Source organism: Triturus cristatus, chromosome 1_1, assembly GCF_964204655.1.
Source record: "Triturus cristatus chromosome 1_1, aTriCri1.1, whole genome shotgun sequence".
Lineage (NCBI taxonomy): Eukaryota > Metazoa > Chordata > Amphibia > Caudata > Salamandridae > Triturus > Triturus cristatus.
Window position 1 is genome coordinate 926,032,277 of NC_140579.1, and position 24,398 is coordinate 926,056,674.

General features: G+C 48.0%; 1 protein-coding gene across 1 annotated transcript in view; it reads left to right on the forward strand.

The window, feature by feature from the left end:
- The first annotated feature begins 9,694 nt into the window (after positions 1–9,694).
- Positions 9,695–24,398, forward strand: part of LOC146871302 (gastricsin-like) — a 302,303-nt gene continuing 287,599 nt past the window's right edge. The window contains exon 1 of the mRNA XM_085650803.1: positions 9,695–10,001. Within this exon, the coding sequence (XP_085506929.1) occupies positions 9,703–10,001 (299 nt within the window). The 5' untranslated portion in view covers positions 9,695–9,702. The remainder of the gene's footprint in view (positions 10,002–24,398) is intronic.

A 24,398-nucleotide genomic window follows, 5' to 3' on the forward strand; every position in this document is an offset into this window, starting at 1 on the left:
CCCACCTGGGAGGGAGCGCTGCGACCCATTTCCCCCAGCCGTGTTCATCGGGAAGTGGAAGCCACCGACAAAGCTCGCAAAGAAAGCATGAAGGCGTACGCGGATGGCAGAAGACGGGCTCGTTCTCTCTCGTTCCACGAAGGGGACTGCGTGGTCGTTAAGCAGGAGCAATCCAAGAAGACGGACAGCAGGTTCAGAGCGGAACCTCTGACGGTCACTCGACAGAAAGGCACCATGCTGACAGCGGAGTCGGACAACAGGCGCGTAACCCGAAATGTGTCCCACTTTCAGAAGTGCAGCCCAGTTCTACAAGAGACACTCGAGTTGCGAATGACACCTTCAAGAACTCGACAACTTGAAACACAGAGCGATGGTGACCGCCACCCGGGACAGATACCCGGCGCCGAAACCACTGCAGTACCTGAAGGCCGCACACTCCGACCACGACAAACGATCCGCCAGCCCAAGCGGCTGATTGAAGAGATGTAACTCTTGGTGACTCATTTCTTTGCTAACAAAGGGGGAGATGTAGAGCTGAGGTGGTCTAGTAGTTGCGTGGGCGGAGCGGAGTGGGTGGAGTAAGGGGAGGACTGACCGGACAGGAAGGGGCGGAGAAGGGGAACAGGTCGGCAGTTGAGGGTAGAGCCATGCTGGTGTGAGGACAAGAAATAAAGTGTCCCAAAGAGAACCCTCTGTGTCTGTCGTTATTGTTACTGTGAGGACACGACAATGCCCATTATGGCCTCTCCCACAGATTTTATAGAATCTATGCTGGGCATTGTCCTGGAAAAGAGCCCTGCTCACACAACTTCATGTGATCACTATCCCGGCCATTCTTGGAAAATACTTTTCTGAGGTAGAGATTCATATCCACTATTTCAAGTTTATCACTGCCCAGATACCAAATAAAGTTCCTCTTTAAAATACTCCTATAAAAATACTTATGATAGAGATGTTTATTGAAATCACCGCTTCCTGCTCACCCAATGATTTAGATGATTCACTCTTTGACCATCACACTTTGCACGTATACTTTGGTGCTGCCACAGGGGGATGATGAAAGTGATCAAAATAGAAGAGGACTTTCATTAAAGACACAAAATTGCAAAACCAAAAATAAAGACTTACATAACAATGCAATGTCAAGGTTGATCGGCATACCACACCCAAACCTGGCTTGGCATTACAGAAGAGCACAATTAGTGTGCATGAGCACAGGCAGCTTTTTTGTTAACGGCCTAAAATGATGAAATTCTGGGCACCACCCCTTGTTAAACATTAAACTTATTTTAAGTTTCAAAAATAATCTTTCGAACCATTCTGCAAACCATACCATAACTTAAGCCACATTTAAACGAAAACGTGACTAAAAGAAATCCATTCATGTAATTAAATTATCTGTTAACAGCACCGTCTGATTTCTATGTAGAAAGCAGGGTCTGTTATCCTGCCACCTCGTGGGAAAGTCGAACATGTAGCCTAGAGGCCAGCGACGATTTATGAAGTTAGTCAAGTCCTATTTTGGTTGATTGGTGCTGTGTGATCTTGCTTCCTGTCTGTGCTTTCTATCTCAGCTCTAGCATAAGTGGTTAGAAGCTTTAAGAGGCACTGTGTGAGCACAGTACTGTCAATGACCGGTCAGGTGCCATCATTCAGATCAAAGAAAATGTTTTATTTTTGTATATCTTGTGGGAGCCCCTAGGCCTAACTACAATTTCCATATTACTCATAGGACAGAAATGGTTTGTGTCCAAAGTCAATTTCTAGGACGTAATACTCAGTGCTTGATTTCTAAAAGAATGTCTGCCGGTGCCCAAAGCTCTGCTCAGAAGCCTGTGGCTGGTGCTCTTTAATATCGATGCGCTGAATACCAAGGCTGTGTGGTCTTGAATCCACCAAATGCCTCTTTAATCCACCAGCAGACGCTCTCTGCCTCTTTATCTCACTATTGCGGTTCCTGCTTTCTCCTTTTATGGTGGGTTTTAAGTCTTTCTCTTCCTTCTTCCTTTCACTGGTGCATTTTATTTCCTCTCATGCTCTTGGTAAATGTTTGATGAGGAAAAATAAGTGCCAGTCCCCAAACATGATTGCGGGTGTGCACCAATGTCAATCACTGGCTCAAACTGGTAGTACTATTTTAATCCAGCCTTAATTCCAACCTCTCAACCGCTCATACGCCCCATAAATTGTTGAAATCTGCAGAGTGCATCGTTCACTAAGGTGGACTGGTAATATTCACGTGACAACTAAATGGCGCATCCTCAGCTATGCCAGCTCTTCAGAGGCATATGAGTGGTATCTGAATCTGCTTCAATCTACTCACCTCTCATAGGCCTTCACTTGACATCATATCTTCAGTCATTCACTCGACATGTTACTGACTCTAGCCCTATCAAATGGCCCTTCTGTGGCGTCCACCCAATTTGTAATTGACTTTTTCCCCAGTTATATCAGATCCGCAGAGTCCTCCACTCTGCATATGACTGACTCTGTCCCAATCCTAATGCCCTTTCACAGGTGGAGTCATACAGTATGACAGACTCTGCCTCTTCTTGTCTACTTTTAGAGGCATTCACTTCACAAGTTAATCGCAATACTCCAACCGCGTTGTTCCTTCAGAGGTACTGCCCCTCCATTGTAATTGACTCTGTCCATGCCCTACCAGTCCCACGGAGATTCCGTCCTGTCAGGTATGCTCCTCTTTTCTCTAAAGACCAACTGGCCTCTATTCAGTGAGATCATCTCAGCTTCTGAAACAGCATAGGCAATGCGGTGACTTCTTTTCTGAGGACCAACAGGGCGAGGGTCAAGGCCCTGCATTCTGCAGTGGACCCTGGAGTTATTTTCTATTGTCTAATATTTATCTTCTATCAAAAATTATCAGGAAAAAAACAAAATCACTAACATTTCCAGTGTTCTACAATACTGTACTGTCGAGGAACTACCCACCTGCAACCAACTACTTTGTTTGCCACAGAAATTGTAGATTTAAACAAATGATGAGAGTTTTATGTTTCAACAGATGCTGGAAATAAAGTAATTCGTTCTGTCACCATATTACAAATCACGTTCCCTCACCCACCAAATAGAACTGAGTAGATACTTCCCAATACAAGTCATGTAATTTTGTATATGGGTGTCACCTCGCACTGCTCACACTGCTCACCCGTGCTTCAACATTGAGTTAATTTAATAGTTGAACAGATAAACATGTTGATAACATGTTGATGAATGTACAAGGAATTCTATGATATGAGGGCTTGGCTCCCGGAGGGGGGAGGCATGGGGGGGCGGGCGGTGGACAGCACTGTGTTTAGAAATAATTTATACCTGCTGCAGAGTTCCTTCTGTGTCCAGCAGTTTTCAGGCAACAATGACAATATCAAGATAACTCTGGTCACTGTGATTAGTGTCCCTGCTGAAGAGAGATCAAGTTTTCTCTAGTTGCAGTTTTACCATATCGGACAGTACTTAGCACGCTGGGGTCAGCAGACGCAGATCGCAGCAGAGACGGCTTTGCGCCCGCACAGCCTCGAGGAGGATGTGTGCCCGGCAGCCGACAGGAGAGACGGACAATGACAGCCACGTTCCCTGAGCAATTGGGTCATGGTCGGGGAGCCAATAGTGTAGTGGGGCATTACTAGGGACAATAGGTGGGCAATCAGGTCGGCTACAGGCCTACAGCATGCACAGTAAATGAAGACACGCCACACCAAGTATTTGCTCTGTGCAGTCAGCCACGAGCACTGACGTCACCTTTATTTTATACTCCCTGGCCCGCACCCGGCCCAGGAAGCTGATTGTTTCTACAATGTTGGGGTTGAGCCGGGGGGCTCACTACATCCCTCGGAAGTCAACACAAGGGGGGGCACTGTTCCAGGGCGAGTGATGCCAAAGGTCATGCACTCACTGAAAGAGAAGGAAAAAAGGGGCAAAGAAAGGAAGGAATCGGGTGACATCCTAGGTCTGGGACTCAGTGGAGACACAACTCTTGTCTCTTGTTGCCCTCACACACCCCGAAGGATGTCATGCTTCATCATTGGGCAGTTGCTCCTGGTCGGGCCTGCGGTGCAATACATCCCTCCCCACCAAACATTTGTTCAAGGAATAAACTAAAATAAAAAAACTAACTAAATAAATATTGAACCAAAATGTCTCTGAGTGTTCATTCTCGTAGTTTGTTTCTTAACACAGAAAGTCTCTCAGCTTTTGGCTTGGCTGAGGATTGTGTCTTAGTTTGTATGGATGTCCCCGCTGGGATAGTCTTGTCTCTGTTCTCCTTGGAGTGTCCAATCCCTGTCTTTCTCTCTCGTGTTCTCACTCTCCCTCCACTGTTTGTTCATCCATCGATGGTGATCCACTGTCCGCTGTCTCATTCAGGTTGCTCGGTGAATTCCTCTGCTCCACCTCCTCGCTGTTCACTTCTGTGGGAAACACTAATTTCTTAAACCATGATACGTTTCTTGCTATTCTCCTTTCTCCTCTTTGAACAGTTACCATGGTTCCTTGCACATCAACTACTTCCCATGGTTCCTTTTCGAACAGAGTTCTAAATTTCCATCCCCTGCAGAACTCTACCACTTTAGCTCATCTCCTCTGGCTGGCTTGTTCAGTGTTGTTTTTCCTTTTGGATTGTGCAACTGGGCTGTCCATTTCCCCAGGCGTCCAGTGTTCATCACTGGCATGATGTCTCATACTGCTCTTTTCATAAAGAGGTTGCTGGGGGAGCATCCCATAGTGCTATGAGGCGTTTGCTGGTATGCCCTCAGAAATCGATGTAGACACCCCTCCAAGTCTTCACATTGATCAACACTAATTCTCAGTGCCTTGTTGATAGTTCTCATAAACCTCTCCACTTCGCTGTTGGTTTGAGGCCATTGTGGAGTTTCCTTCCGATGATGGATGTTGTACTGTTCTAAGTATTCCCTGAACTCCTGTCCATGAAATGGTGGCCCATTGTCTGTCCGTATTTCTTCCGGTGTACTGAGTCGTGCAATCGTTGTCTCCATCACCGGTTTTATGACTTCAAATGCAGTGGATCTTACCACCTCGACAACTGGGAGCTTGGAATAGCTGTCTATCATGACCACCATAGATCTCCCGTCAGGGAAACTCCCAAAGTCCATGCTTACCGCTGCCCACAGCTTTGTACTAGGTGGTTCCGTGATTAATGATAGCACCGGTGCTTCTCCTCCGATGATTAAACATGCATGACAACTCCCCACTTTATCTTCAATCATGCGATCCACTCCGGGAAACCACACTTTGGCTCTCAGATGAGCTTTTGTTTTTTCAATTCCTTGATGGCCTTGGTGTGCTAGATCAGCCGTCTTTTTCCATAGGCTTGCTGGCATTACTATCTTCGTGCCTCTGAGGATCAGTCCCTCACTACTTTCACTGAGTTCCTCCCGGCACCTCCACACACCCTTTTTGACTTCCTTCTCTTCCTCATCAGCCTGCTTACGCCATCCAGTAAATTCTTCCAAAGGTGATTGCGCAGTGCTTCTTTGACCGCAGATAGGCACTCATCTTCTCTCGTTGCCACCACTGTCACCTCTCGTGATAGTGCTCGAGGACATGCAGCTTCTGTGATCTGCTTGACAAATGACTTGGCACCGCAATCCACCTCTCGCTGATAACTAGGATCCACCGTTAAACAGGTAATCCACTGAATTGTTAACTCCAGGCCAGTATACTACCTCAAAGTTGTAATGTTGGATCTGGACCACTCCTCTTGCGTGGTGGTCTGCTTCTTGCAGTCCCTCCAAACAGTGGTACCAGTGGCTGCTGGTCCATTACCATTTTGAACTTGTGCCCACAGAGGTGGATATCGGAGTGCTGACACGCCCATGAAATAGCCAATGCCTCTCTCTCAATTTGTGAGTTTCCACGCGCATCCTGCTTCATTTCTGGGCTGCGCTGGACCGCTGACTGTCTCTGCCACCTCATGCACTCCCAGCTGCCCTCTCTCATCACCTCAGAGGAAATAAGTCCGGCTCCGCTGAATCCTCTCCTGCGTTGCTACACACTCACCCGCTGGGCCTGCTTCGGGGCGAATACTGCTTCGCCTGCACTCACGACACCACACCTTGCCAGCGAGCCTTTTAGCACATCTCCTCCCTCTCGATCCGCCTGATATTCTTCGTCGCCACTCCTCACCTCACGGTTGCTGATGTGGTCGAATCTTCACCACTGGATGCCGCTTTCGCTCAGTCTGTAAGCTTGTCCCGCTGTCACGCTACCGGTTCTTTCCGCCTCGTCACCAATGTAGCGGGGCATTACTAGGGACACTGGGTGGGCAATCAGGTCGGCTACAGGCCTACAGCATGCACAGTAAATGCAGACACGCCACACCAAGTACTTGCTCTGTGCAGTCAGCCATGAGCGCTGACGTTACTTCTATTTTAGACTCCCTTGCCTGCACCCGGCCCAGGAAGCTGATTATTGTACAATGTTGGGGTCAAGCTGGGTGACTCACTACAAATAGGTGTTGCTTCACCTTGCACGAGGGTGGGGCTGCAGGACGAGGGAGGCGGGTTCCGGGAGCAGTTCCACCCCTCGGGTGCCTAGCACGTTGGGCTAACGGCAGCGGTGACTGGAGTGATCTAATGCGTAACGGGTGAACTGGAGGATCGGGTGGGGCAACGGACTGTTGAATGGGATCCCAACCAAGTTGTGCCCTCAAACTCTTGTTTTACGCTGGAAGTGCAGGGGAGCTGTCCTGCCAACTCTGTTTCTTTAACTCCGACCAGCAGACTCCTGCATTGGTGGCCTGGGCCCCAAACCAGTAGACTACACTGCCACCCCGTCGTTCGCTGTGGGGGGCTGACGAGTCACTGTGGGGCGGGACCTGGCTCTTGACCTGGCCAGTCTATTGCATTGGCGCCCCATACACCCAGAACTGCCAAGGTTTCCGATTGCTATGTGTGACATTAAAAAAATGTCTGTGTAATTATGAGTGACATTTCAATGAGTATGAGTGACACTTTCTCCCCAGCAACATTAAGCAATGAAGACAAGCAAAACACTTAAATATCGGAAATTGCACCCATTTGAGCAACAAGAAACTTAGATCTTGAAACTGCTGCACAGCACCGAAAAATGGAAGGGCACTAACATAGTATCCCGTAACTCATAGGGATCCTCATAAACAGTTTTACATGGTAGAGTGATGTTCTTTGCAGCAGGGATAATAACCCTCTGCGATAGAACATGTAGATTGAACTGCCAGTAGACAAATCTGCGACCTTTGAACAGGAATATTTAATTACAGTATTCTTTGTTTTTGACTTACCTAAGTGTCTGAGTCACAACAATTCTACCTACAGCTGTACCTAGCAGGGGGAAAAAGCCTTCTGCCGATGTGTTGTTGCTGAAGGGTCTCTGTGAGTTACTGTCACAAACACTTACTGCAGACAGAGCTTCTGTAGTGTTAATGAGATTTAAGTCTGTATCACACGAGAAGAGCTGCTTATGGAGCGGAGGTTGTGATGTGCCGTTCAAAGACACTCTGACAGCACCTGCTCTCGGATCCAACCTTGACCGGACAGAACTCAGCACTCACCCCTCAACAGGGAAGCCACACTTATCGAGGTCAGATAAGTGTTGTTCTTTTAACTTTAACACGGGGCGGCAGCATCTATTTGGGTGGGGGGACTGGGCCAGCAGGAAATTGAAAACATCCTGCCAAAGCCTATGCGTGAAGGGGCCTAGTCCGCCCTCTCTGGTATCATTGATTATTTGTTGACACTTAGAGTGTGTCCAGGCGACTGACTTGAAATGGCGCAAGCGGACCCCTTCTGGCGCCGGAGATTATAGAAACAATAATTTGCAATGCAATCGGTCTCGCCTTTGGGACCTTATGTGTATTTAGCTATGCAGCACAATAGCCTGGGTGCTGAAACATCTACTGTGCTTTAACACGGAGGATAACTAAGCACCAAACTGCTTGACGCGCCAGGTATGGGAACACATGGAGAGAAATATTTCCATTCAGCGGGAAATGGTATAGTCCAAAGCTCTGTTTTTAATATAGAATCAGGGCCTTCGGTGGTCATATCACTGAAAATACAAGATTTTAAAAATATATTATTGTCTACGGGTGCTCGTGGAAGACAATTTCTATGGACTCTGGTATTTTACTGACCTCTTCTGGTCGTTTTCTATCAAGAAAGTTAAATAGAGGCAGTGGCCAGAAAAATTAAAAAAGGAAAGTCCCTCAGCAGAAAGCAATTCTAGTATTTTACTGACCTCTACTGGTCGTTTTCTATCAAGACAGTTAAATAGAGGCAGTTGAACAAGCAGAAAGCCATTCTGGTATTTTACTGACCTCTACTGGTCGTTTTCTATCAAGACAGTTAAATAGAGGCAGTTGAACAGAAAAAAGTCCCTAAGCGGTAGCAGACGTGTCCTAGGGCTGATCTCCAAAGCCCACAAAGTAAATACACATATAAGTATATACTAAAGTATATACAAGAGGTCTCGAATGCTCAACCTAAAAACCGGGGTGGCGGCTAATGCAAGGAGCTAAAGGCAACATTACAGAGATGGCACCCCGGGGCCTGTAAGGTCAACTTAGCTGCTAATCATTACATTGAGCAACAAGGAACAATGGTTCTCGTGAACTATGTAAAAAGTATTTGATAATGAAAAAGCTCAATGGCATATATTTTTATGAGAACGGATTGTCAAAGGGAAAAGCAAAACCATACACAATGAAGTTTCTAGGATTTTAACTTATTTTTGCATTTCATATGGCGAAAATTAGTTAAAAAGGCAATGTGCTCGGTGTCCCAAGTGACTGAAACCTAAAAAAGGGAAGGGAGGGGCAAAGTGACAATTTGTGAAATACAATAGGTTTTCAGTTTATACAAAAAACGACCACAAATTACATATAAAAAGAATATCAACAGCCTTATGACACAATAATAAAGGCTGGTAAGTGGTTTGTTTAATTTGCGTGTCGACGGCGTTTCAACCCCAATAGCAGATGATGGGTCTTATCAGGACCTAACAATGTGGAACACCTAAAATAGAATAACAGAGTTGTGACTTACAGCCTCATGCATCAAGCCAAAATCCAGTCGGTAAAATACCGATTCGCTAATAGCTCCCGGTATTGAGTTAAAAATACCCAATCCCAATGCATCAACCCAAAAGCAAAAATCGCTATTTAAGGAATCCTTAAATAGAGATTCCTTAAATAGCGATAGCATTTAAAGAATCCCAAATTGAGATTCCTTAATTTAAGGAATCTCAATTTGGGATTCCTTAAATGCAATGCATGAAAGTTAAAAAATTAGCGAATTCGCTAATAGGGGGAGCAAATTACCATGAAGATGAACTGCATGGTAATTTGCTAAAAGTTTGAAAAATGCACTTTTGTGCATTTTTCAAAGTTTCATGTTGCGCACACACATGCCCTCAGAGCAGGGGTCTTCAATCTGTGGGGCGCGACCCCCATGGGGGGCGTGGAGTTGATGAAAGGGGGTCGCGCCTTCCCGCCGCACTTCTGCCCTGAACTGCTTCCATCTGGAATCCAAAACGTTTACTCTACGTTTTGGATTCCGAACAGTGCACCTCAAGGAGCTCTCTGATTGGAGGACATTGTCAAAGAATACAACGTCATTGACGACTGTCCTCCAATCAGAGAAGCAGCTGGATGCAAACCAGGAGATGAGCCTGTGAACTGGGGCCATAAATATGCTCCTCTGGAGTGCTTCGATAAGTGCTTGTTCCTGCTGCCTTGCACTCTGCTCCGTTTCCTGGACGTCCTCATTGCTGCTGCTGCCGTGGTGTTTCAGCTGGTGTCTTCTTCGTGTTTCTTCCTCTGCATTCCAAGGCGACGGAAACTTCTTCCTCGTGGCTGCCTTCTGCATTCCAATCTCCCGGCTGTTCCTTGGTTTCCAAGGCGACCGAAACTTCTTCCTCGTGGCTGGCTTCTGCATTCCGATCTCCCGGTTGTTCCCTGGTTTCCAAGGCGACGGAAGCTGCCAAAACTGGTGAGTAAGCTGCCTCTTCCCCTGCCTTCCTCTGCATCCCCCTCAACTTTAGGAGCCCTCTACTTTCTTAGCTATCGCATTCTCAAAATGTTAGGGCTTAAGCTCTTTTATAATAATTCATACCTCTGACTGAAAATTACACACGGATGCCTGTCCCACAGTTTAGTGCCCCAGCCCCTGTTAAAAAGACGGTAGCTCTGGTCATTACACCACATCCTCTGCCAGGGCCGGCTTTAGCGCTGGTGGCGCCCTGTGCGACAAAGTTTGTTGGCGCCCCCCCCCCCCCCCGCCCCCCCCCCCCATGTCCACCTCCACCACGGATTCTCTCACTAGCACCCTTTAACAGTGCCCAAGTGTCCATAACCACACTCTCTCAGATACATTGAATTAGTTATATAGCGCCACTCATAAGAATCGATTTCTGGTCAAATTAACCCTTTATGCAACATTAATCAACGTTCTAATGTATGCTTTGCAGTGTGTATGCAGTTCTGTGATGAAAGTTAATAGCTCACTGTTGAATATTAGGACTTTAAGTAATACATTGAAAGTAACAAAAGGATGTCTCTTTTAAAAGTAGTAACCTGCTGATGTGTTCACATTATATGCACTCTGAAATCAACTTGGTACACGTTCTTTGCAGCAGGCATATTAACCCTCTGCACTAACTTCACAGAGGTCAAAACCTTAACTATACAAGGAAGATAATTAATCACACGAGTTATTTTGACATTTTTGTGTGAGGCCTGGCAATTGCCGGAGGAAAGAAACGCTGCAGCAGGTGCTTCAAAAACATAAACTTGCAAACACGGCGCCCTGAGGTTTTTCTAGCAATTTTAATTGCGTGTCTGCCACTTGCTACATCGGTAGAACACTTCCGCCCCAGATGTGTATTTGTTGGCTCAAGAGATGCTGGACATTTACTATTTGTAGAAGCGAATGAATAAACAAAAAGCTACAGACAAGACTGGGGCCATGTTCGGATGATGAACTTAACTAAAGGCTGATGGCAATCACTTTTGAGGATAGTGAAGGTTTATTGAAATTATGTTAGGATATATGGAATTTTATCGAAGGATGAGTATGGTTCTATTCTGCTTACAATTTTTTTAAACTGTTAATCCCATGGAAGTATACCTTTATTATCTCCAAGAAGTATGCCTACATTTAAGAAGTCCTCAATGAATAGCAGAGTCAAATTTCCGTTGTGTAAAGCTTCCTTTAAAGATCCACACTAAACTGGAATGAAAAAACACGCCGACACAGATACCTATTTTGCCAGGTGATGTTTGAGGATTATGCTCCCAAATTAAAGATCGGCATTTACAGGGCCGGATTGGTGCAGCGTGCATGGGGCATATGGGTGATGGACTGGTATCGGAGTTGCAGCTGTGGGCTGCTTTTTTGGCCAGTGTGTTGGCCGATTTGAGCGGTGTCTGTGCTGTTCAGATGCAGACAGCTGCCCAGCTGTTGGCTGAGTGGCCTTTCTGGAGGCAGATGGGACTCTACTGCCTCCCTTTTACCCAGGGGGTGCAGATGTAATTCCAATTCTCTGGTTAGGCCAGCCCATTAATGTGTGCAGATTGAGCAAGGGAGCTGGCCTGAGCAGAAGTGGCCTTACTTATATACAGGTGTGGTTCACCATTGGGACCTTATAAGTATTTAGTTATGCAGCACAATATCCTTACTGCAACAACATTAACTGTTGCATGGCTAAACACTTATAAGGTTCCAAAGGTGACTCCAACTCGGGTTCTCCATTCTGCTGCAGAACGGTTTCAAATTAAATTGGTGGAGGGTTTAGTCTGTGCATCTTCTGTAACCCCACAAAATCCCATACATAAAGCGAATTTCATTTGCAAAGCCTTTATTAAACAAGTAGGCGGTGGATTTTACACGTTTTGATCACCCATGTTACCTATTGCTATCAATGTGTACGCACTCAAGGGAAGGAGAACCTTGGTAACGGCCCACAACGCCAGCTCACATAATGGAAGCCAGGACCAGCTGCAATTTCTGTTTTAAGCACGTGGAAGAAACCGGATGTGTTATTCGCATTTTACAGAAAAAAGAAGATTTTTTACACTTCTTGTGAAAATGCAAAGAGTTTTTTTTTTTAAATGACAACCATACAGCATACAGCAGCAAGTCTGTGGTAATCATTAATGTTGAACTTTGAAATTTTGTATCATAGGTCAAACACACATTTGACATGGATCGTTTCCTGCTGCCAAAAGATGGTAGATCACTCAAACGAAAGTCCGAAACAGACGTCGAGAAAAGAGCTGCAAAAAGTAGGAAGTATGATGCCTCCTACCTGGACCTTGGATTCACCTGCGTCACCATAAATGGTGAAATAAAGCCACAGTGTGTAGTTTGTGGCATGACCTTGGCTAATGAAAGTCTGAAACCAAACAAATTAAAGCGCCACTTGGAAACCAAACACGGGTCACTGGTAGGAAAGAATACAGATTTTTTTGCCAGAAAGCTGGAAGACATCATCCACCAAAAAGACACTGTGAAAAATGTGGTCTCCACGCCAACAAATGCCTTGAAAGCATCTTACCAAGAAGCGTACCACATTGCCAAAAACAAAAAGCCCTTTACGGATGGGGAAAAAGTGATTCTTCCAGCAATGCTTGATGTGGCCAGAACAATGCTTGGTGAAAAAGCGGCAGAGAAGTTGAAATTGGTACCACTCTCAGACACAACAATTTGCCGCAGAATCTCTGACATGTCTGAGGATATCCATAGACAACTCCTTGCACGCTTGAAATCGAGTTTGTTTGCTTTGCAATTGGATGAAGCGACTGACTTATCTAAGGACGCTCATTTAATTGCTTATGTCAGATACTGCCACAAAACTGTAATATTGCAAGATTTTTTATTCTGTAAACCTATCAGGGGACAGGCAACAGCATCAACCCTGTTTGACATTCTCAATGACTTCTTGTGCTCCAACGGCTTAAAATGGGACAGCTGTGTTGGGATCTGTACGGATGGTGCTCCTTCCATGTGTGGCGCTAGGGCAGGCTTAAAAGCCAAAGTGTTAAAAGTGGCTCCTCATATTCTATGGACCCATTGTATGATACACCGGGAAGCCCTTGCAGTCAGAAACATGGATAGAGAACTTGGGGATGTGTTGGATTGTGCTGTGAAAATTGTTAATTTCATAAAGGCGCACCCCACTAGAGCACGTCTGTTTGCAATTTTGTGTGCAGAAATGGGAGCTGATCATAATGGTTTGCTTTTCCATACTGAAGTACGATGGTTATCCAGAGGGAAGGTTCTGAACCGTATTTTTGAATTAAGAAATGAAGTACGGCAATTCCTTCTAGATTTGGATCCATACAAAGCAGAACAGTTGTGTAATCCTCGTTGGCTTGTGCTTTTAGCATACCTTGCAGACATCTTTGATAAATTAAATTCCTTGAATTTGTCTTTGCAAGGAGCTGAAAGTACATCTTTCACAATGTGCAAAAAAATATCTGCTTTCAAGAAAAAGCTAGAGTTGTGGAAAAGACTAACTGAAGATGGCCTCCTGGAGGCATTCCCGTGTTTATCAGAAGCTGTTGAGGACACAGGTTATGAACTTGAAAGTGCTGCTGAGGTCATAAGAAATCACTTGACTTCTCTCAGGGGTGGTTTAGAAAAGTACTTTCCTGAGGACATTAATCATGACAATGACTGGGTCTTCCAACCTTTTCTAGTGGATGCAGGTACTCATCTCCCAGTGCACCTTCAGGAAGACCTAATTGAGGTCCAGATTGATCGCGTTCTCCAAAAGCAATTCAACAAAATCCCATTGGCGGAATTTTGGCTGAAAATGTCTGAAGAACATTCATGTTTGTCACAAATTGCAGTCAAGACTATTCTGCCTTTTAGTTCGTCATATTTATGTGAGATTGGTTTCTCAGCATTGGCAGTATTGAAGACCAAGTACCGTTCAAGGCTTGAGGTGGAGCACAACCTGAGGATGGCTGTAGCAAAGATACATCCACAAATTGACAATCTCTGCGGAGAAAAACAGGCCCACCCATCCCATTAGTTCAGAAATGTGTTACCAAGTTTGTCAAACTATGTTTTGTTTAGGAAAAATAAAGTACTGTTGTGCATTTTTGGGCAATTCTTTTTGGAGACTTTTTGTTTGAACTGTGTAGTAAGCCTGTGACTCCGAACTATAGTCACCCACAAACCTTTAGTTTGCTAAACACTGTTTAATACTATTTCCCCACCATAAAAATGATTTGCCATGGGAACGGGGGGGGGGGGGGGGGGGCGTTTGTGGTTGTCTGTGATGAGGAGTACCAAGTTCTAAAAAAAATTCTCAGGAGGGGGTCCTTAAGCCTGGAAATTTTGACAGGGGGGTCTCGGCATCCAAAAGTTTGAAGACCTCTGCCTTAGAGCATGTGTGTGTGCAACATATGTGCACATATCAATTTCAGGGGTGCAATAGGGTGTCATTTTGACACCCTTGCACCCTTGAAATTGCATGAGCAATTTGCGAGAACCTACTGGTACTCGCAATTTGCTCATGCAATCTCCAATTCATTCCTATGGGCCTGGAGGCCCATAGGAATGATTGGGACGGCATTCCTTAATTGCTACTCGCAATTTGCTAGTAGCAATTAAGGAAAGTTAAGGAATCGCTATTTGAATAGCGATTCCTACATGCATAGCCTTTTGCTATTCCTTATTAGCGAATCCTTATTTTTCGCTAATAAGGAATCGCAAATGCCAATGTTGATGCATATGCCCCTATGTCTGCTAAATTAAAGTAAAAAGAGAAACTCGTTGTTGATATAATGTCGGCTTGGGGGTTTACTTGAAGCAAGAGCGATTGGCTATCAGGGTGGCGAGTATACACCGGTAATTTTGATGTGATGTGTACTCATAGGCACAATCTTATTGAGTTATGGCAATGTTGGGGCCTGCCGGTATGGTTTACTGGAACAGAGACCGTGTGAGACCGCTAGCACCCACAAGGGTTGCAGCCTTGGCGAAGGCTGGTTGGCACCAGTATTAGGTTTATTTGGGGTTGGATCCATTGGGGCATGCCTATGCTGTGGCCCCATTGGCACTGGTAGCTGCCCTGCCCCACTAGCGAAGATACTTCAGTTTCTAGGAATGTAGGGTGGGTTGAATATTTATGGTTATTGTGTTGGTTACTGCTATTGTTTTATGTTTTTCTCTCAGTGGAGGGCACACCCAGGACACCAGACCCCCACTGTCCCACATATTGTCATGATCCACACACTCCAACACACAAGATGGCTGATGGCGATCCAGCCCGGCTCGGTCCGGTCCAGCTAATGTCCTGGAAGGTTAATGGCATGTTAGATAAAATCAACAGAACAGCTATCCTCCGAGCGGCAAAAAGGCTACATGCTAACATTCTGTTCTTGTAGGAAACACACTTGCTGGACAATAGAGTTCCCTTCCTGATCTGCTCGCTATGCTCAATGTTATCATTCGGGCTTCACAAGGGGCTCCAGTGGGTTTCGATTCTGGTCAAAGGACATCTTCCCTATGTAGTACAGCAAACCTGTACTGACCGATGGGGCAGATATGTGGCAGTCACCGGTCAGTTATTTGAAGAGATCCTGATACTAGTGAATGTCTATGCACAGCCTCCACTCACCACCTCCTTACTCGAGGTACTCACAAATCTCATTCGCACCCTCTGGGTATGGCCCGTGGTGCTGAAATGGGGTAATACAAGAAAAGACTTTGACAGGCTGAAGGGGGAGAGCAACCTCACGCAAGTGTCGCTCTCTAATGTGGCCGCTCTTGGAGGCGTTGGGCTTAGTGGATGTATGGCAGGGGTTCCATTGGGGAATAGGGGCTATACATTCTATTCGGGGGCACATAATACCTTCTCTCAAATGGACTATTTCCTCCTCCTGAGGGCTGAACTTCAGAAGGCGCTTGATGAGCAAATCCTTCCTAGAGGGCTTTTGGATCATTCCCCTCTAACCCTCAACCTGTGCACGGCCCACTTCATGCAGTTATTCCACTGGCATTTGACCCCATGGTCCCTTCAGGATACGGCCCTTACTTCCCTGATGGGAAAGGCAGTTGACACATACTTGGCCCACAACCACCATTCCATGAAGTCTTCAGACATTCTGTGGAAGGCCCTTAATCTAACACTGTGAGGGGAGATTATTAGTTACCTGACTGCGCAGAAACGGATAAAACGGATAAAAAGGCAAATGGTCCAGGTTCTAGAAACCCAAATCCGAAGTTTCGAGATGCGCTGCTCCTACGACCCCAAGCTACTCAGGCACAAACGTCAGTTGCGATACCTCCTTTTCAGTGAGTCTAAGACAGTCCCGGATCTCTCTGTGGGAGGACAAATCTAGTAAACTATTACACCACCTCTGCTCCAATGTTAGGCACCACTGCTTGGTCCTCTAGTTGTTGGATTCTTCAGGCTCCAGAGTCCCCGGGGATGACACTATGGTGCACCAATTTGCAAATTTTTAGGCAGACCAGTATGCTCCAGACACACAGATCATTTAGTTTGTGTCGGACCTGGCCCTCAAAACCCTATTGATAGAGCAACGGTCGGTGAAGACATTACTCCTAAGGAACTAACAGCTGCCCTGAGTGAAATGCAGTCTGGTAAGACACCAGGCCCCAATGGGTTCCCGAGTGAATTATTTAAATTATTTATGAGCAAACTTAGGAACCCCTGATGGCAGCCCTCAAAGGAGCGGCTGGAACATAATTACTTATTGCGAATATTGTGATGATCCCCAAACCGGGGAAGCCCCCCGCCCAGTGCTCCTCCTCTTGCCCAATTTCTCTTATAAACACGGAAGCCAAGATCCTGGCAAAGCTCTTGCCAACCGCCTGCTTAGGGTTATACCCTCCATGGTCCACCGTGATCAGGCGGGCTTCATGCCCGGGTGGGCCACAGGCATAACATCCGTAAAGTGTATAATGTGCTTGTTCTTGCCGACCACCTGGATGGCCCAGCTGTGCTACTGCTGGTGGATATTGATAAAGTGTGTGACTTGTGGATTCTCTTCTGGGCTCCTCTCAAGCCCCGCCCGCAACCAAGGCTGCCGAGTTCTACTTCCGGGTCGCCGCGGGCAGCGCGGCAGCCCTCTGGGTTTCGGTGGCTCCTTCCGGCAGCAGTACGGGGTGGGCTCCCGTTTTGAGTGAAGTTACTTGCGGTGTGGGCACCCGCTAGGGGGATATGTTCAATAAAAGTCGCCTGCGGGGTGGGCACCCACCAGGAGTATTTGAAAATGACAGCGAATACGCGGGGTGGGCTCCCGCCTACAAAACAAAGTGAAACGGCGGCAGAAACGCGGGGTAGGCACCCGTCTGCTCAGATATGCTAACAGGCGGCCGTGATGCGGGGTGGGCACCCGCTTCCTGGAATATAGGGGATTGTGGGGGAATCTCCACGCCGGGGATTCCCTTTTCCAAAGGATCGCAGCTCCGTGCTGCAATTGAGATGGGAAGCGCTGCTTCTCAGCTATAGAGAGCAAAGCGCTCTTCAAAAATAAATGCCAAACGCTCCCAAGGCACTAGAGTTAAAGTCCAGGGTCAGGAATGGCGCGCTCTTCCCAGCAATAAAGAGCAAAGCGCCCCTTCAAAGTAGAGGCCAAGTTCAGGGGGGCACAAGGCTGGGCTCAGGCAGGCCAGCACACAGGGCCCTCCAGCAGGGAGGCAGTCCCTTGGGGCGGTTCCTCCTGGAGCCCAGCCGCAGCAGCCCCCAGCGTCAGGATCAGAGCAACAGAACCCTTTACATGGGGTCACAGCCCCTTTTTATATACACATTTTATTTGTTTCCAAGGTGCCGGGAAGGGGCGAACCAGATGCAACTGGTTCCTGAGCACTTTGTTTTGCTCAGCCCCTCTCCCTATTCACAGGACAGGCTAGGGACATCAGTCGCACCACAGGGGGTGGAGCCAGCATTGTGTAGGGAAGGCTCAGCCCTATTCAGGTTCCAGGTGCACTCCTCCCACCCATCTGGATGTAAATCTCCCTATTCACCACTGGGGCAGGCCCATCCTGACTCCTGGAGCCAGGCACACCAGCCAATCACAAGCCAGCCAGTCACTTCACATTTATTACACAGACATGCCAGCTTCTAGAAGTGGCACTTCTACACTAGACACAGTAACGCCGCATATATCATCACGCAGCATTCAATCTCACGAGTTTGCACATACCAAACTCGACCCTGCACTCCCCACGCATCAGGAACTACCATGGACACACACATTCCCCATGCATTCCTATGGGAGGGCAGGTCAGTCTCCCTCAATGTAACACAGAGCGCACGCACTTTACACGGGGACACAGTGCTAAAGTGCCTAGAGGCCTACAACTACTCACACTACATAGGGACCAAGGCTAAGATAAATGCACAAAGTTTAGGGGTGAACCTGCTAAAAGGGCCAGGTCCAACACGACCCCCTTCCAGCCAAAACGCAGGGCAGACCAATCATTCCCTTGATGGGCTTCCCTGCTTTCAGGCGAGAAAACATGGACTTGGGCCCGCACGGCAGGGACACCCTCTGCTCCCATGCCCCTCTGAACCTATGTGGTTCCTTCTGAAAAAGCTCTCTGGACCAACTGGGCTACCCCACTGGTATTCCCTAGCTGTCCGCGGCCAGGACCAGGCTCCAGGCCACCCAGATGCCACTGGTCTTGCCCATCCACAGAGTGGGGGGTAGTAACCCCTGGCACATAGTAACCATTCTCCACTCTTCCCCTCATCAGGGCAGTTCTAAACTGCCACTGATCCTCCAGCCTAGGGTCTGTACCCTCAAGTTGTCCGAAAGTCACGGGCGAGGCTCTCCTCCCCCTGCCTCTTCTTCTAGGGTTCTGTCCTCTCTTCCTCTGAGAGGCACTTTCACAACACCATTCTCCCGCTAGTTCAGGACCTCTTTCCAAGAACTGGTCTCCCAACCTAGGGTTTAACCCCTCAGGTTGCACCGGGGTCAGAGGCAAGGACTCCCTCCCTCTGCAACCCCTTCCAGAGTCTGGCACCCTCCCAACTGGAGTGGTGCCCCTATCAGCTACATCGGTCAGGACACTGCTTACAGTTGTCCTTCCCTCCAGGTCAGGAAACACCTGAACCTGGCCTCCCAACCCAGGGACGGTACCCCTTGGTGGAACAATTGCCTGGCGAACCAGGACTTCCTGGGGTGTACCTATACCCCCCTCTTTACGGTTACATATAGCTAATGTGTCATGTGACAGTCTGCCTGGCGCAGAGCTCAAAACCTCCGGTCCCTCTGACAGTGCGTGAAGATGCCCCAGGACAGACGTGGTGTCACCATGGTCACTCCAAGGGAACTCAGCCCTCCCGGCCGGTCCCTGACCCACTGGCTCTTCCACTGGGGAACACAGCCCCATGTCACCACTCTCTCTGGACTTCTGTACTCTCCCAACTGGAGTGGCACTGCCAGATACCAGAACTGATGGAGGCCTGCTTACAGACACTCCCAGCTCACCCAACACGGGGAGACTTCCCTCCACGGATGGTCCACCCAGACATACTAGGCTTCCTACCTGGTGTTCCCTCATGGAACCATCCAGTCCTTGAGACTGAGGTTGGGGCACTTTGGGACACGACCCCATCTCATTCCCCCTCCTGCAAGATAGGAGGTGAGGCCCTACAACCTCCTTACCATCAGGGGACCTAGCTGGGCTACTCTGCCCCACTTCCACCACACAGGACTGGAAGATACCTGGGCCACTACATTTGGGACCACTCCCCAATGCTTCTTCAGAACCTCGGGCCTCCACCCAGAGGTCGACTTCCCTTGCAAGGTCCCTGGGGTCAGAGGACTCACACTCTAACAGGTGTTGGCGCAACCCCGAAAAACAATGACTGAGCATGTGCTCTTTGATAACCAAATGGGCCAGCCCGTCATAATCAAAATCATCTACTGTGCTAACCATCACCCAATCGTTCAGCGCATGATCACATTCATCCACAAAGTCCCTCCAAGACTGGTGAGACAGTTTCTTACTGCCCCTGAACTTCAACCTATACTCCTCTTCTTGGGAACAGGGACCGGGACTTTCTGCACTGGACGCTATATCGCTGCCACCACTGGATCCCACCCTTACTGGTGAATCCAGAAAACCACAACTGCGCTGAGGGGATAATCTACCCTCCAGAGCTAATTTCTCCCTGGCGCAAGCCCTCTCAGCCTCCGCCATCCTCTCCTGCGCTAGGACCCTCTCGGTCTCTAGCTTTTGCTCTTCAAGGCCTAACACCTTGAGACTCAACTCTTGAGCCAATAATGCCTTTTTCTCCTCTAAGGCTAACATCCTATGCTCCAACTCCAATTTCTGAGCTTCCATATGCTCATAGCTCTCCTTCTGGAGTTTCTCTTAAGCCAGCTGAGGCCTTTCTTCCCTCCTATCTACCCACTCTTCTGGGGACAGGGAAAGGGATGGGATGCTGCCCCTGACACTCGACCCAGCAAGGGACTCCCTATCCATGGGGTCTTCACTATCTACTGGCGCCCCTGTCCCATCACTTTCTTCTTCCTCTTCAGATTCTTCAGGGCTCCCCTCAGACCCACCACCCTTTTGGCGTGCGGCCCGGCCCCTTTCCTCCTCACTGCGCTCACGTTCCCAATCATCCTTCTGCCATTGGATCAGGTTTTCCCTAAGTTTTGACTGGGAGTCTGACCCACTCACTGCTATATCTCTCTCCTTACAAAACTCAACCAACTCCCCCCTACTGTATCTAAACAGACCACAGAAATTAAAAGCAGACTCCATTTTGGCAGGACGCTCAGGGACACGTGCAACACAAGAGACCTAGGTGTCTGAGCTGAAGCAAAAGTACACAATTCAAAAAAATGACACTATCTATATAAAAAAAAATCATTAAAAAAAAATAATATTTAAAATAGAACTAAGAACAATAATCCCCAAACACGTGATTATCTAAATGCAGAGTTTTGTAGTGCAGCCAGTCGTCGCTGTGGTACTGCGCAAACGTAAGTCCTAATCCCACCGCTGATCACCAATGTTAGAAATGGAATTACTGGCTGGCTAAGGCATGCGCCAAAGCCAGGCAGAAACCACCACTCTAGCCAGGGCAAGGAAGTTACACGCCAAAGATAAACGCTGCTCACCCCCTGGGTAGCTTGGCACGAGCAGTCAGACTCATCCCGGAGGCAATGTGTAAAGCGTTTGCGCGCGCACCCAGCGACAACACCCTAGACCCCCCACAAAAGAAACTCCACACCAGGTTATATATAAAAAAAATAGCCTTTGTATTATAAAAAACACATTAGATGATATCACATAATTTACACTGGGCCAACTGGCACTGGGCAGAATTTTACAGGGGACTTTTTCCACAAGACAGGGCCACATGGACCACTCTCAGAATTAGCACAAATCACCAATTGTAAATGTAGAACATATACCAACTGTATCACAAATTATAACTGGAGAGCACAACCAGTATCTACTGGAGCAATAATGACCTCAGCATGAACACAATAGAATCAGGTATAAAACCTATCCTGTATACATCACAGGGGCCTAAACACATTATGCAATCTCTCACAAGTCTAACACATTAGACCCTACCTCCTAAGTATAATTACACTAGGGGCGTACATCACACAGGGAAGTATAATCTCCCTAACATAAACCTAAACAGGTAACCAACCTCCTATGCAGAAATCATATCTAGAGGTATAAAACACAGGGTGTGCAAAACATACTATACACTGTACATTTCCTAACACCCAAAGCATTAAACCACCTCCTATGCAGAAATCATATCTAGAGGTATAAAACACAGGGTGCACAAAACATACTACACACGGTACATTTCCTAACACCCAAAGCATTAAACCACCTCCTATGCAGAAATCATATCTAGAGGTATAAAACACAGGGTGCGCAAAACATACTACACACGGTACATTTCCTAACACCCAAAGCATTAAACCACCTCCTATGCAGAAGTCATATTTTTAGAAATAGAAATAAGCCTAAAGGTAGTGCACATTATGGAAACGTACACATGTAGAAATAACCATGTACCCTAGGTGAGGGCACAACACAGAAAACTGTCCCCAGGCCAACTTGGCCTCTCAGGGGCTCAAACGCCCTTCGTCCAAAATGTCAGGGCTGGGCTGCGCAGGCAGCCAAGGAAGAATGCGCAAAGGCACCGCCTAAACGTGGCAGCTGCCCACTACTTGCTGGGCAGCTGTGGATAGAAATACAGACTGGGCACTCAGTGGCCCATTAAACAAATGTGTCCCCTTCGTGGGAGCCATGGGGCCCTGGAAAACAATTAACCACACGTTGGAGCCATCTGGCTCTGGAAATAAACATGCCGTAGGGAGCACACGGGCTCCTGAAATAACTATACGCAAAACTGGGGGTAGCACGGACCCTCGAGGACCCCACTGGGACCCTTTCAATCAAAATATGGCCCCACGTAGCAGCGACCCGCATCTGCGGCGCCGCTGTGGCGAACAGTAAAGACTCTGGCACTCACAGTGCCTGTGGGGCCCTACTCGGGGACTCGCACTTTGAAACTGACCCCAAGTCCCACTCCGGGACTTCTAACTCCTGGTGACCCCACGTTGCAGCTGCCCACTGACAAGAAGGGGCAGCTGTGACAACCACGTGGAGCTCCTGTGTGCTGGCCGGGAGTACTGCAGCCGCCCCGACTCCGCTCCGCTCTTCTTCCGGGTGTCGGCTGCAGTATTCGCGGGGCTCTCACCGTGATCACGGGAGCCCCGCCTCCAGACAGGCTACTTGCTCCCATGGTTCAGCGCATCCCAGTGTGGGGTGGGCTCCCGCCTGGGTCTCTCGATGCGGCGCTTCCTGGAACACAGGCACGGCTTCGCCTGTGTTCCGACCGGCACTTCTCTTCTGGGCTCCTCTCAAGCCCCGCCTGCAACCAAGCTGCCGAGTTCTACTTCCGGATCGCCGCGGGCAGCGCGTGGCCCTCCGGGTTTCGGTGGCTCCTTCCGGCAGCAGTACGGGGTGGGCTCCCGTTTTGAGTGAAGTCACTTGCGGGGTGGGCACCCGCCAGGAGTATTTGAAAAGGACAGCGAATACGCAGGGTGGGCTCCCGCCTACAAAACAAAGGGAAACGCCGGCAGAAACGCGGGGTAGACACCCGTCTGGTCAGATATGCTAACAAGCAGCCGTGATGCAGGGTGGGCACCCGATTCCTGGAATATAGGGGATTGTGGGGGAATCTCCATGCCAGGGATTTCCTTTTCCAAAGGATCGCAGCTCCTTGCTGCAATTGAGATGGGAAGCGCTGCTTTTCAGCTATAGAGAGCAAAGCGCTCTTCAAAAATAAATGCCAAACGCTCCCAAGGCGCTAGAGTTAAAGTCCAGGGTCAGGAATGGCGCGCTCTTCCCAGCAATAAAGAGCAAAGCGCCCCTTCAAAGTAGAGGCCAAGTTCAGGGGGGCACAAGGCTGGGCTCAGGCAGGCCAGCACACAGGGCCCTCCAGCAGGAAGGCAGTCCCTTGGGGCGGTTCCTCCTGGAGCCCAGCCGCAGCAGCCCCCAGCGTCAGGATCAGAGCAACAGAACCCTTTACATGGGGTCACAGCCCCTTTTTATATACACATTTTATTTGTTTCCAAGGTGCCGGGAAGGGGCGAACCAGATGCAACTGGTTCCTGAGCACTTTGTTTTGCTCAGCCCCTCTCCCTATTCACAGGACAGGCTAGGGACATCAGTCGCACGACAGGGGGTGGAGCCAGCATTGTGTAGGGAAGGCTCAGCCCTATTCAGGTTCCAGGTGCACTCCTCCCACCCATCTGGATGTAAATCTCCCTATTCACCACTGGGGCAGGCCCATCCTGACTCCTGGAGCCAGGCACACCAGCCAATCACAAGCCAGCCAGTCACTTCACATTTATTACACAGACATGCCAGCTTCTAGAAGTGGCACTTCTACACTAGACACAGTAACGCCGCATATATCATCACGCAGCATTCAATCTCACGAGTTTGCACATACCAAACTCGACCCTGCACTCCCCACGCATCAGGAACTACCATGGACACACACATTCCCCATGCATTCCTATGGGAGGGCAGGTCAGTCTCCCTCAATGTAACACAGAGCGCACGCACTTTACACGGGGACACAGTGCTAAAGTGCCTAGAGGCCTACAACTACTAACACTACATAGGGACCAAGGCTAAGATAAATGCACAAAGTTTAGGGGTGAACCTGCTAAAAGGGCCAAGTCCAACAGTAATCAAATGTCAAATTAGTCTTTATTCGATCTTTTTCAATCATAAAAGACATATAATATGCATACAGTATAATAAAATATCAGAAAATATTTTAAAAGACAAGGTCAATAAAATTAGAAATGGGTTAAAAAGACTTCCATAAAAATTCCATACCAT